We start from the raw sequence: 15,401 nt of genomic DNA on the forward strand, positions 1-15,401 counted from the left end.
AAATACCTGATTCTTTGCATTTCTGGTCCTGTTTTGAGCCCAGTTACTCATAAAGCAGTACTCATTAAAGTTTTTGTACTGTTCCAGTGAAAGTGCCATGGGTAGTTTGTATATGTCGCATTCATTTTAATGACATTTATTAACTCATTTATGAAGATGTTACGGAGTGTATTTTTTTTCTCAACTTTGTAGTTTATTTTTGAGATGGCATGTTTTGCATTTTCTTTGGTATACCATGCTGTGAGTCCCTCTCTAGTCTACATTTTATCGTGCTGCTGTTGGTTTGGATGAAGTAAATCAGGCATGCTCTTCCATATCTTCGTCTCTCCTCATCTCTCTTCTCCCGACAGCTTTTTTTTCCCCCTAATTGCTTATAGCAGTCTGTCTGTCAGTGATGGTCATTGGAGACCTGCTCTCATTGTCCAGACATTTCAATTTCCATCTTCATTGTACTCTTCAAACTCTATTTTCCATGTCTGTTCTGTTGTGTATGTTGTATGTGTTATGTGTATCTAAGTTTAGTCTTATCTTCCTATAGTTTCTGAGTAGATGTGTGATAAGAGAGGTGGCTTCCTGTCAGTTTGGCATTATTGATATGATCCAACTGCAGAGAAGTTACTGCAACACTTAGCATCTCCAAGGATCTGCAGCTGTTGCACCTCCACTTTGCTTCTTGCTTTTAAGTATATCTTATCTTGTGGTGAAGGCATGTTAATGCTGGCATGATGAGCAATATGAAGAAGTGTTGTACCAAGTGAAGTTGCTTGCTCCCAGAATAAAGTATATTGTTCTGCCTCATTGTACTGATAATGAATCACTTCTGGAACCAGAAGGAATAATTTAATTGTTTTCAAGTGTATTGAGTTCACCATCACTATTGAACTAGTTTGGAGTATGCCCAAATAAAATAACTCATGCACATCCTGTAGACCACGACTTAGGTGCTGTTGTGAAAAAACTTAAGTCCTGGGAGCAACCTTTTATATGCTTGTAGTAATTAAGCTTTAATATACTGTAGCATGTAATGTGCACTGTGTCTTTTGCCTTGTATTCTTTTCAGTGTCTTACTAGATTTTGCTGTATAGAGCAATATGGAGCATTATGAATTAATGTCAGTGATAGAGCCCAGAAGAAAGAAGCAATACTTACGAGTTACAATTAGTGTGAAAACTGGTATGTGCACAACTCCCACTATGAGATTTGTGCATTTACACTCACACTCCACTTCAAAACATGCCCTGAAGCAAAAAACTATTATTTCCAACTACTTCTGTAGTTGGATGAATGACATAGTGTATTTTAAAGGGCCATTATGCTAATAGTGGTACTTTTTGTCTGGGCATAGCATGAAACAATCAAGAATAATAGCTGTTTTTGCTTAAAAGTATGGTAGCTATAGTAAGTAATCCCACATAATTTTGTTTTAGATAATGTATTCATAATACTTAATATTATATCTTCCTGATTACTAGATGATTTTGCTACTGTTTGAGTTGCATGGGGAATGGTACAGTACATCTGCCACAAGATTTAAAACAGAATTGTTACAGCTTTTGCCATTTGTTTAGTCAAAATTTTGGTGTTCGCGTTTCATTTATTTCAACAATTGGTCCTTTTTCTTTAGAACAGGGTGATGGCAGTCACACAGGTAGCCATACAGCCAAAAGCAAACAAACAAAAAAAGATGTAGGGTTACGAAATCAGACAGGTTTCTTTGATGCAGGGATGAGCTGTTCAGTTGGTCGCTGATAATGGGTTTCATCAGACCTGACTTTCTTGATCAAAATGTTAAATATCTAATCTCCTGTTAGTTATCCAGACTTAGTCCATAATTGCAAGGGAAGAGTTCTGAATGCATTAGAATTAGATCCTAAAATAGATGAGATGAATCCCACCTTTAGTGCTGTCTAAAATGTAAAGTTGAAAGACCAAACAGGAATAGTACATAATAGAGGCATGGAGAAGGAAAATCCTTAAAAGACCTCTCCTGGTCCGTGTCTCTATTGGTTAACCTCATCTGTGCTTTCAGTTTTTAGTCTCCATATAGTGCTGCTGAAATGCATTTACCCTTGCATTTTTGCTGTGTTGTACTTGCTGGGCATCTCCACATGCCCTTGTCAGCTCAGTGTAAAGACTTTCACCACACTGTTCCACATTACTAAGATCCCTCTTTTGTTTTTCTCAGAGAAGGCTGACAGTTATGCACATCTGAGAGTCAGCTACCCTACTTCTATGTTCAAAATTCCATCCATTCACAACTTCAGCAGTAGTGGAAGCCTCCTCTGTTTGAAGCTATGCAAAGGAAATTGTGGAGCCATGCCACTTAGCAAGTGGCCTGCCAGTAAATACACACTGCATAATGATGGTTCAGATTCTAACACTGACTGGTTGTTTTTTCAACGTAGTTCACCTAGAGGATGACTGAATATTATAGAAAGCTACAGGAAACATTTTTAATCTCCTATTGAAATATTTTATATGCTGATAAATTCTTAGAAGTAAAGTTTTAAATATTCTTGTAATATTAAAAGGTATCAGCTTTAACTTCATAATAATATTTTAGACCAAGAAAAAACATAACTTGAGTGAAATATGTGTGATATTTCAAAACAGGAGACAAAAATCACCTTGCAGCAGAAATTAGTAAAAGAAAATAGCTGGAGGAATTAGTTCTACCCCAAAGTGTCACTTCACAAATTGTCTTACAGTTCAAGTTTCAAATTATTAGGCTCTCCATCAAGTATCTTTACATTCAAAAAAACATAGCAAATACATAATTAGTAAAGGAAACCTTAGCTTACTTTTAGTGCTTTAAAGGAAGATATAACGTGGTATGTTTAGCTAGATCAGAATATTGGTGTCTTGTGCAGTCATCCATGCACTACCAAAAAAGGTATTGAGCAGCACTCATGTTCTGGAGTAGTTTCAGGTAAATAAGAATGGATGAACAGATGTTTTCATGTATGTGTATTTTACTGACGATAGCATGTATACTTAAAACATCAGAAAGATACAATCCAATAAGTAAGCTGAGCACAATTAACACACAGTGAGAAACTTGAACAGATATCTATTCTCCCCTGTCATGTGAGAAAGTCATCATGTCCAATCTGAAATTTTCGTTGAATAATCTATGTAAAGAAAACCATAAACATTTGTCTAGAATTTCTGTGACCTTGTTTTTGTTTTTGTTTTTTTTTTTTTTGAAACTGTGTATCTCAAATGTGCACTGATTTCCATTTGTGTTTCACCTGCTAATATTTCTGTCAGTCTGGGAGCGCGTTTTCAGCTGTGTAGATAATATTAATGATTCTGTCCTGTGCTTTAAATGTTGTGTCAGATTGGATGGGGCTTTGAACAATCTGTTCTAGTGAAAATTATCCCTGACCATGACATGAGAGTTGTAATTAGGTGATTTTTAAAGGTTTCTTTGAACATAAACCATTCTGTGATTCAGTCTGTGATTCTTAAGAGTCCAGCTGAATTCAAGGGTGATATCCACATTTTCAGTGTGGGGCATTTTCATTGCTCTTAGCTACATGATCCTGCATCTAGTCACCAAGTGAATCTTTAGCAAACGGGGTAACTTTTGCAGATAAGTGTAAAACACAGGTTTCCAGAGTGCATATTCTATTCCACAAGTGGTTTCCTAATTGTAATATTATTGTAATAGAACTGACTTCTAAGTTTATGGTGGTGAAGTATGTTAAATTCCCATTGAACACATTAAATCATATTTAATTTACATGGCTTTAATTGCCATGTGTCCTAAACATTCATGTGTGAAGGAGCAAGCAATCATGTGAGCCCTGTCACGAAAGGTTTTGTCCTGAGGGATGTCTTTCTGCAGTCGTTAAAAGAAATTGCGACTACATGTTTTTAAGCTTGCTATTACTTGACTACAACCTAAACTAGAAATGTTATAAAATTACAAAGTTTGATCAAGATCTTAAAAGTTTTTAAAGTTCTTGGCATTTCTTTCTTGGTTTCATGAGCTTGAGGAGATTAAAAAAATCAAATTTTGCTTTATGTTAAAAACATGTACTTGGAAAAATCTGTGTCATTTTCAGTAATATCTTTTTTCTGATGTGTGGCACAGAATGCATATGTATTAGCTATATATATTGCTATTAAACCTCTTGAGTTTTCCTTTTTCCCCTTTTCCTTTGTAGCCTTGGATATTCGTAAAAGGAGACATTAGCTGAAGATATCTCTCCTAAAACTCCTATTTAGTTTACCATGTACTTGTATTCTTAACTATGGGGATATATATTAATATTTTAATACTGAAAAAACACATCTCTAAATGCATCTCTAAATAACTCATGGATGCATTTTTCTTGGAATACTCAGAAGACTGTTTTGTTTTTCTCTGTGCTGTTTGTTGCCTATATTCTGTTCTAATTCAAAACATTTCCCTTGCTGTATATATTAGAGTGCTTATCAAAGCATAACTTCAGCTAATGACACTACAGGTGTCATAAGAAATAATTCAGTTGCAGCTTTAAATAGCACTATATTTAATATATCCATAGAGATCAGTACAAATTACTCCTGATTTTGCTCTGGTGTGTATATAAACCCAAAGCTTTATGAGCTTTTTCTATAACTCTTAGCCAGTAGCAGTCATGGGGCAAATTAATTTTCATTTCCAACAGAAAAATTTTGCTGCTGGGGTCATACTGCATTATTTGTGATCACATCTATATTTTGTGGTTATAAATACATTGTATTTGTGAAAAGAGGTATATGTGAATGAAGGTCTGACAAAATAAAGTCTGTACACTGACCATGTGAATTGATTTAATGTGTCTCAGAAAACCTTGAGATACAAAATCTTGCTCACAATGCATTGCATCCTAAATGAAGCCAGTTACTTCCAATTTAAGACTATGTTCCATGCATCTCAAAAGAACTGCTTCATTTGTTTGTTACTTGATCAAATTTTAAGCGTCATTATGAAAAGTGAAGATTTATAGATCTAGTGGCTACCTCAGTTTGTGGAGTTTGTGTTGTTGAGGTTTGGGTAGGATATTTTTTCCTCTTTGGTATGGTTTATCTCTATCCAAAAATTGTATTTGGGGAAAAAAAACCAGCCTGGGTCTGTGTAAAGAAATGTGTTCATCTTTTTTTCACTGAAAAGCTGTAACACTTATGTGACTTAAGTAAGTATCAAGTAAGGAAATAAAAAGTATTTTTCAGATAGAGCAATACCCATTTGTACCTAAGAAAACCCTAACCCAAATGATACTACAAGACCCTACATATTTTATAAGGAACAGTATCATAAATACATGAGATTAGCCTGTATAGAAGATTCTTTGATTTTAGCAGCTAAATTTTCAGTGTAGTGGCAGGTTACTACATCCTAGCAGGCAGGGAGGAGGAAAGGTGGAGACTAAGATGGCCAGTACAGCACTCTGCAACTGCTAGTAAGTACTTTGTGGGTTCAAGTGACAAAAGCTTTTGCAGGAAAGCTGAATTTGCCAGCCTATTTTTGACCCGAGTAACTGGTTTCATATGAAGAAATTCTTACCTAGTTGTTTTCTTTTTAGTTTTTCTTTTATCTGTTATATTCCATCTTAAACCTGTAAAAATGCATTTTAAAACTGCATTAGATAGAAGTTTTCATTGCAGCTGCAGCCATTAGGCCCAATTTACCGACAAAGAAATACTAGATATGACACTAGATGATACTAGTTGATGATGGATGATACTAGTTTAGCTGTGTAACTTTATTTTGTCCCTTTTATTTGTGTGTGTAATACTGGTGCTATTTATACCATCACATTTCATTTTTTGCAAATATTAGTAGAGTGTGCTGTGGAAATGAACCTGCTTTCTGTGGTGATACCTTCCAGTTCCTGTCGTTCTCCTCTCCTTTTTATTTGTTGCAAAGCTTGAAACTGTGAATGAAGGAAAGGGAAGGATATCTGGGTAGATGCTTTCTTTGAGATTTCTCTTCCAGCCTCTGATACAGGCTATCTGTGTGAGAAGGAGATAATAATTTAAACCAAACCTTCTACAGCTGTCCTCTGATTAAGTATATTCATAATTTCTCTTCCAGCCTCTGACACAGGCTATCTGTGTGAGAAGGAGATAATTTAAACCAAACCTTCTACAGCTGTCCTCTGATTAAGTATATTCATTATTTTGGGAATCAGAGGCTGGGCTTTTGGAAATGCTAAGCATTCTCACAGCAAAAGTTCCTAGGAAGTCTGTATGGAGCTATGCAATGCTAAACACTTAGAAAAATTTGGCCTGTAGGAAACCCAAATTAATAAGTACTATATCTCGTAGTTACTTAATCTCTCCTTTGTAAAATGGGGTAATACTATATCTTCTTTCTTCCTGTCAAAGAAATTACATGTTTGTGTATCTTTTGCATACTGTAGTGATGAACATTGCAGAAAAACACACAAGAAAAATATGATGCTGATTTTTAAGAGAGATAAATTACAAGAAGCCATGCCTGAATTAATGGCAGTAAAACATCGCCGAATTAAGTTTTAGATTGTGAGAAGGAAGGAGTTTGTAGGTATTAAATTAAGAACTGTATCATAAGGTCACATAAAGGGGGCTGAAATAGGACTTCATGACCAACCTTTTACTTCTGAACTCATGAGCACTTTATTTTGTAGACTGCATATTCTTGTCATAGGGCATTGCAGGCATGTGGAATTACACAAAAAATGTGCACATTATTAATCTTTCAGATATATTATGTTGTCATACTAATTTATTCCTAATGTGTAGAGAATATATAACATATTGAATAAGAGATGTACTGAGATCCATTTTCCCTCCTATCAATAGCATGAAAAACTTTGTACCTTCAAATTTTAGAAGTGTATGTGTGTTCAGCATTGTGCTTTATTTATTTTTGTGTCTATGTACTTCCCTAAAATCAATTTTTGCGAGATGGACAAGTGTTTCAATTCCTGGTAGTCTTTATTTACTCTAAATTGCATATACATACCATTATTACATTTTGAGTTAGAAAAGCTGAACTTTAATAAAAGACAAAAAAGAGAAAACTTTTGAAAAGCTATATTAAGTTTTAGAGAGTCAAATCTAAGATATATTACACATGAATGAAACTTACTGAAGAATATATTTATATCTGTCTGTGTATTCATATTTAGCTTGGTGCTTTGCAAAACACCTTACCTAAAGTGTAGATTTAAATTATTATGAAAATAAAGAAGATATTTCTTAGACATGGAGTACCTCACTTGTTGGTAGCAGTTCCTTTGTCAAAGTTAGCTGAGGCTCTTCTGTCATGGTGGTTGGGTTATTTTTGTTCTTTCATGGCTGCATAGTAGTGTTTTAAAAATTTTCTATTCATTTTATGTTTTTTCAGCTGTCGTGACTGGTTGTCTTGTACCATTCCCCTTGAGTGTATGTGTGTATTTATTTTTTTAAACAATAACATTATATGTCCAGATAGGGGTCCCATTAACTCTCTATTTCACTAGTAATTGGCAAAAATTTGCATCAATGGGTTTAGTTTCATAAGTGATATTTTTATTGCTATTGAGCAGTGGTTGAGGGTTTTTTCCTGTTCACCATATTGTGAATTTGTCACCACTTTGCATGACAGAGCAAGCAAATAGCAATGCTCAGCTTCACACTTCACATTTCTGAGAGGACTTTGTGTAGTCTATATAAAGCAAAAAGATAAGAAAACACATGTAAGCACTTAGGTGATGTGACTATAGGCAGAGGCATTTGACTGTCTCAAACTCAAGTTTTTGGTAAAAAGCATGTGAAACTCTTATTTGATTTGGAAATATCAAGGAAGAATGGCTTAAAATTTCCTTGCAGCCTTTCCTAACTAGTGGGTCCCCTATAACAGAATCAAATAAAGCTAATTTGGAAGATTCAGTTAAAATCTATATAAACTTACTCTTTTGTTGGTTTTTGTTGTTCTTGTTTCGTTGAGCAGTATATTAATCAATCCTGGAAACCACGTCAAGATTCAAGAAGGTACCTTAGGATTCTTCATTGCAAGTGATGCCAAAGAAGTAAAAAGGTAATTGAAATGTTTTTATCTTTGAATAGAAACTAATATATTTAATTTCAGGGTTTTTTTTTTTATTTACATGTAAATTCTTCACCTAATTTTCATTATTATCTTTTTAAAAATTCTGAGGGGAGAGTTGAGTTGTTACTCCTGAACCACCTATGTACATGTTGTTTTCCTAACTATTGTCCTAAATATCAAGGAACTGAAATTTGCAGCAGATATGAAAAGAAATAAAGAGACTGGGTTTGTGAGTTCTCCTAGAAAATGTGAAATATTTTCATTTGTTTTCTCTATACATATTGTGTCTCAGAGGAATTTCTGTGAGAGAGGAGGACAGGGATGACACTTCTGTTAGTTTTGAGTTTAGAGGAGTTCTTATCTACTCAGACTTCAGCAAATTCTTGGTGCGAGTTAGCTGCTGTGTTCATTCTGTAATTGCATTAGCAAAATAATATTTGTGTTCTTCTCATTTTTCTTCAATGGAACTGCAAACTCCACAACTTCATAATAATAAATCAAACTACAAAAGTGCATTATATCCATGACAGACAACTTCACAGGCTCAATGTACCTGGCTGTGCTAGATTTGGGATGAATGAAAAGGTGTTGAGGACCAAATGTGTGTACTCTTATTTGTTAGGATTATAGTATGCTTGGAAGGAACAAAAAAGCAATGTGATAAAATAGTTTTTCAAAGAAAAATATTGTGTCCCTATGATATAAAAAAAGAAAAAAAGGAATATTTGCAGCTGAGTGCTTCCTCATAATTTGTGTCTTTGTTATGAGTCATGCAATCAGATTTTTACTGCTGTTCTCCATGAGTTTGGTATTTTAACTAAATCCTATCCTTAAAATGATAAAGTATTCAAATGATGCCCTTTATTAAGTGCCAGTCTTTTAGGATTAAATATAGAGAAATGAAAATATAGAGAAATACCTAACCATGCATACTTAAACAGTCAAAACACCAAAACAGTGACATTGGAGAACTTGACTTCTATTTTTCTTTAAAGAACTGACATAGATTTTGGCTAGGTAAAAGATGCAGAGCAGGGCAGCAGTGCTCCTGTCCTGTCACATCTCCAGCACCATCTCTGGAGCGTGTGCCTCCTGCTCTGCCTCAGGGACTCTGCCTTGCAGCATTCCATTCCGCTCCTCTCTGCTGCTTTTCTCCCCTTGAACATCCAGAACTGTCTGCACACTGCTTTACTGAGCTGCCAGTTTTCTTTCATTTATATTTTATATTGTTTAATCAACTTTTTCTCAGACTAAGTAAAATGGCATAGTATTTTTAGCTGCTAAAGTTAGAGAGGAGTTAACTGTTATTAAGGAGTTCAGTCAATTTTTTCACATCATTCATCTACCACATTTTATTTGATAGCAAATGTGAAGCAAGATTTCCAGTTCTGCCTGGCTTTTGGCAGAAGGCTTTGTTTAGAAATATTTTGCCTCCCTTGCCACATTTCTTAGCTGCTCTGTGCAAAGCAAATGGTTATCAGATGTGTTTCTACTAACAAAGCCAATTATGAAAAGTGTTAATTTCACCCTTTGAGCTATGAATCAGAGTCAGAAATATGTTCTAAAATTGAGGTCTTTTGGAGGGGGAAAATTATTTTTAATAAAGCATCATTAAATATGTTTTATACCTGAAATGGAAATTAAATTATTCTGGCTTTGTTAATGAAGAGATTTCAACTCCCTTAAGCTGAAGTAATTCATATTTATATATCCCACAATGAAATATAACCTGCAATGTTCAATTACTCCTTCTGTTAGAATCAATTTTGCATTTTTAGAAGAATAGTTTTCTATAAGAAGCAATTATACCTACAAACAGTTATGCCTTGGTAAATAGCTTCATATAAAATGTTGACTGTTAAATATAATACAACTACCTGAATTGCATCTTCATTATTCCTTGTTCATTTACATGTTATCACTAGAGTCAGAAATCCACATTCTTCAAATCCACTTAATTTACCCAAATTATCTAGAATAATTTTGATTACAACAATCACTTCAGGTATTTATTCTTTACTTTGGACATAAGATTGAAGGTACCCTTCAGGATAATTGTCCTGCAGTGAACTTCAGAAACATGGTCTTTAGAAATCACCAATACCCAGTTCATGTAATTATGTTTTTGTGAGGAACTGTTTGTGGTAGTTGATTCTTGTATAATAAAGGGACTTTACAGCTGGGCTGAAGAGAAATAGTAAAAATTTGAGGCAGCTTTCTCCTCCTGGCTTACATCTTGACATCGACTCACAGTCTGAAAAACATTTCTTGTCTTCTCATTTCCTTGGAAGTAGTTTATTTTCTTTTGGTGGAATGTGAATATTTTGAAGACCAGAAACTTTCTGCAGCAAAGTATATGTGCTCAGAGAAGACATTTTCCTTTTACGTTTTGCATCTTGGAAATACTAAGGCAATTTCACAGCCTGAAAGAGTAATCTTCCTGTAAGTTTCTTAGAGAAATAAAGTGTGCTAGGTTTAGGACTTATATATTCCACTGGTAGCTTCATGTTATATTGATTTTAGAAATGTTAATAGCATTCAGTGAGGTCTCCCTGCAATTTTAATTTGTATTTGAACCAATATGAAGCACTGATATGGTTTGTCTCTTCTATGCTAGACCTGCTGTTTTTGTCGTGATGGGTCACTTAACTACCAGTACAGTTCCACCTGCAGTGGCCATGCTATAGTTAATCTAGAAGAAATAGTAGTAATCATCCTGGCTGCAGGGCCAAAGGCTGTGTTTAATCAGAGGCTGTATATAAATATTGGTTTGGTTTTGGTTTTTTTTTATATTTTGGATTGTAGATAGTTTTGTTTCAGTGGTCTCCCAGCTGTTGTAGCAATCTAATGATCTCATACTGTCAGCAAAATATATTGGTGGTTGCAAAGTAGGGGCTTTGCCTCTTACTGCCAAATTGTATTGAGAAATGTGCAGTAAGAGGGGCTAGAGAAGATAGGCAGGGAGCTGACCTATCCTGAGTGTGGACAAGTGCAAGGAAAATTCATAAGGTTAAATAGTATGTTTTATTTGCTGTGCCAGCAAGAATCCTGGTAAACTGTAACTGTCCTGCTAGAGTCCAGCTGGGTGATCCTCATGAAATGTGTCATGGCAGCCTTATATGACATGTTGACTTGGCAGTCATGATTGAACTGTCCTGTGGGCAGTCTGATGCATATTCATTAAATCAGAAATTTTACAAAATCTTATATAAAGTAAAAAGTTCATCCTTTCTCACTTCCGTGTTTCTCCTTGCGATGGCATGGGGCATCTACAACTTCCCTGTGCAACCTTTCCAGTGTGTCATAGACAAGATCTTTTTCCTAGTGTCTGATCTAAGTGTACTCTCTTTCAATGTAAACCCATTCCCCCTTGTCCTGTTTCTACATGCTCTTGTAGATACTCTTGCCTCCTATTACCTGTACGTTCCGTTCAGGTACTAAAAAGCACCAGTCAGCTGGGTGTCATCTGAAAATTTGCTGAGGGTGCACTTGATGCCTCTGTGTCATTAATGAAGGTATTAAATAACGCTTATTAAATAACTGGTCGCAGTACAGATCCTGGAGGGACAGCAGTTGTTACTAGTGGACTCCGAGCCATTCATCACTACCCTCTGGATGTGACCATCCAACCAATTCCTAATCCACCCATGGAATCCATCACTCCAGTATGGAGAGAAGGATGTTGTGGGGGATCATGTCAAAGGCTTTACAGAAGTCTGGATAAATGACATCTGCAGTACTTCCTTATCTGCTGATGTAGTCATTCCATCATAGCTGGTTGGTCAGGCAGGATTTTCCCTTGGTGAAGCTGTGCTGGCTCTCTTGAATGACCTTTCTGTCCTCCATGTGCCTCAGCACAGCTTCTGGGAGGATCTGTTACATGATCTCTGCAGGCACAGAGGTGAGGCTGACAGACCGATAGTTCTCAGGGTCATCCTTTCTATCCTTATTTAAGATAAATGTGCAATGTTGATCATACAGTAATGATCAAAATGTACAACCTGAAAAGTTGGCACAGGGTGCTAGACAGTCTTTAAAAAAAACACCCTAGTATAGCTGATAGGAACAAAAAAAAAAAAAAGGTCTTTTATTGTGACGAGGTTCATTGGATGCTCTTTTTTCTAAGATGAAAAACAAATAAAGTAATATACTGTGGCATAATTATCATACATTCTTCCAATTACTTTTCAAATAAAAGTGTTTTAAAGGATATACTAATTTGGAGTCTTATGTTTGAAAGTAATGGTCTTGCATCAAATATTTCCTACCATAAATGTCCAAACCTTTGCAAAGATTAAAGTAAATTAGCACTAGCATGTTTCATTAATTGGTCACTGCAACATGATGAAATATGGGACTAATATCAACTTTATGGATTAAGAAATGTGTCAGTTTTTCCATTCTGTCTCTCCAGGGCATATTTTTACTGCAAAGCCTGTCATGATGACATCACAGATCCCAAAAGGATAAAAAAATGTGGCTGCAAACGGCGTAAGTAATATTTCTATCCCTCCCTCTCCTCTCCTCTTCATGAACTGTTCAGCCCTGAAGAATACCTGTACATGCATTTACATGTTTTACACAGTGGTGCAGAAAAGCTAAGAAACATAGTAAGTGCTGTTTGAGTTTCTGAAGTCCATACACACCACTCACACCTGTGTCTTCATTAAAAAGTAAATTAAAATTTTAACAAAAACTGAGGAATTAAGTGAAGCCAAATCTAACAGTGGAGGTTTCTGAGTTAAGAATTAGACAACAATGAAGTTTTTTCTTTCATTCAAAACATGCAGATTCTGCAAAAGAAGAAACTAGGAAATTCTGTTTTATCATATAGCTATTGAAACATTTTTTTTTTTTTAATAAATGAGCAGTTTTACTGGAGGAAAGGGTTGTCTGGAAGAAATTAATTATTAACATCTCTTACATATATCCTTTTAGCTTTAATGCTAATATTAGGTTTAGTTAAGTTCTTAAACTGTTTGGACAGTTTTTAATGAAGAAATAATTGAGTGTTTGAATGGAAATGAGACTTTTTATCTGAATTTCTATAAATATGTAGCAATCAGCATTTTACCCATATATACTTTGAAAAGACCTTTTCCAGGAGCCATCACAACCACACTTCAACCCAAGATGTGTTTGACCCATGCATATTTGTAATACCAATAGTAAAATTACTTAGGAATCAATTTCTCTTTGATTATCTAAATATTTATGTGCATTCCATGGTATTCTGCCATGACAAAGATAATTCAGTTTAAAAGTATTGATTAGGTAAATTGAACGATCTCAGAAGAGTTTGATCATGCCTATTTTACCATTACTTTTAAAAGGGAAAAAGCTCTCTTATTTATAGCTTGAGTCTGTGGTATTGGTGCACTGTTACAGAGGATGGAAGAAAGCCTAAGCTGAAAATTCTCTGCCTTTTTGGAGTATCTGAAATGAATGAACTCTTGAAGATCATTTTAAAAAGAAAAAAATTTATTGCTGGAGATTTTAAAAAAACTCCTCTCCTCCAAAACACCAAGAGTGTGGAACAATAGTATGATAGGGAGAAAGCAGCTGGAACTGACAGAAAATGGTATTTATCTTCCCAGTAGCCACAAGGAGAGCAAAGCACATGGAAAGCATGCCTGATGTGGAAGGAATGTATGCATTGCCTAACATATTGGAAAAAAATTGTTCAAGAACAGTTTATCCATGTGAGAATGTGACCTTTGAACTGCTGCCAAAGCCAATGAGTCTGCTGAGTAAGTTCTGGTAAAGCCAGTTACAGATGCCTCAGGGTGCCTGTGACTCTCAAATGAAATCTTTTTTGAAATTACTCAACAGTTAAAGAGAAATATGTTACCTGCTTAATTTTATCTGGTTCTGTAAGGAAAAAACAAAACAAAACAAAAAACTAAAAAAACCCCTATTTTATTTCTATTTTCTTCTTTACTCCTTCACATGGTGTATGCTTTTTAAACATGTCCTGCTTAAAAAAAAATCTCCTCCTTCACATGGTGTATGCTTTTTAAACATGTCCTGCTTAAAAAAAAATAAATCCCAAAGATCTCTCAGTTTAACATGAGAAGTACACTTTTCCTTGTCATCTGCTAGAAGATAGGAATCAGGAACTCACATTATAATGGTAAAGAGCCCTTTCTTATTATGTGTTAATTATGAGAATCAAGGTAACCTTCTCAGTAGTTTGAAACCTGGGAGGAAACAGGGTATGACCCAGCCAAGACAATGGGTATTACCAGCAGTAAGGCCATGGAGAGGCAAGAGTAACAATTTCTGTGAGTAGCAGTTGGAAGGATTACAAATGGCATGGTCACACATATCAGTCCAATAAATGAAAGGGTGTTGGGCAGATGAACAAACAAAATGATTGAGTTAGTGAGGCAGAAGAAGGAGGTGGCTCTCAGCTGGTGCAGTGAGCACTGAACACTAAGGAGGGAATCCTCTGGGTCAGGTGAAGAATAATGGTCAGTGAGAATAACATCTTAAATTTCCCTTTAATCATCTCCCTTCTCCTCAGTCTGCCCTCCCTCCTCCTGTTTCTTAGACACACAAGGGGTCACAGATACCATGAGAACAGGCAGCCTCTAGTAGAGCTGAGAACAGCTTTCAATGAGGAGCATGCTCGCAAGTATTAGAAATAAGGCAATTACTTTTCTTTTAAAGAAAAAATGAAAGGAAAAATTTCAATAGTAATTAGTAATTTTTGTTTCTCAAATTTTGTTGACAATTTTGAAATCCCTTTTATGGGACCTGCTTTTTGGATTTGGGTTTGTTTTTAAGGTAAGTCTTCAGTGCAGAATGTTAGTCACATAAAATGTTTTAGCTTTCAAATCTGTAATCACTTTTGAAAAAACTTAGATGAGTTATCCATCTGTAAATGATGCAAATCATTGGTCTTAAAAATGCGATTCTAACTAAAACAAAGTATGAATTGAGAAAACTTTCTCCCTATTGACTTAGACAACTGTCAACTGCGATGTCAACATTTAATACATCACTATGCCAATTTGATTTTTGACACTGCATACATATGCATATATAGTTCTATATGACAAATACATGCTTTAATGAGCAAGTAACATAGTAATTAGAGGCAACTAAATGTGGAAAATATGTAAGATGAAAGGAAAGGTTGTATATAAAAATATTGACACATTCAGGTGAATTGAATGTGAAAGAAATGGAAAACTTAATGGTGGCTCTAATTAATGCAGTTTCCCATAATGCTTAACTCACATTCTTTAATAATGCATCTGAGGTTGCACTTCAGTTTAGATACTTTCTGAATATTATCTTGCGGTATTGTTGGGGTCTAAACGTGAGTCTGACCTACATAGCCATTTGT

General features: G+C 35.2%; 1 protein-coding gene across 42 annotated transcripts in view; it reads left to right on the forward strand.

Annotated features, from left to right (window-relative positions):
• The window catches only part of KCNMA1 (potassium calcium-activated channel subfamily M alpha 1), a 421,949-nt gene that overhangs the window by 309,158 nt on the left and 97,390 nt on the right, over positions 1-15,401 (forward strand). For 41 of the 42 annotated variants that reach the window (XM_039727454.1, XM_039727456.1, XM_039727466.1 and 38 more), the window contains 2 exons: positions 7,949-8,035; positions 12,462-12,538. In XM_039727454.1, coding sequence (XP_039583388.1) covers positions 7,949-8,035; positions 12,462-12,538 — 164 coding nt within the window. Of the gene's footprint in view, positions 1-7,948; positions 8,036-12,461; positions 12,539-13,644; positions 13,798-15,401 lie in introns of all 42 variants that reach the window. The other variant, XM_039727452.1, reaches the window with a different exon arrangement.

Source organism: Passer montanus, unplaced genomic scaffold, assembly GCF_014805655.1.
Source record: "Passer montanus isolate IOZ18808 unplaced genomic scaffold, ASM1480565v1 scaffold61, whole genome shotgun sequence".
In the NCBI taxonomy this organism is placed as follows: Eukaryota; Metazoa; Chordata; class Aves; order Passeriformes; family Passeridae; genus Passer; species Passer montanus.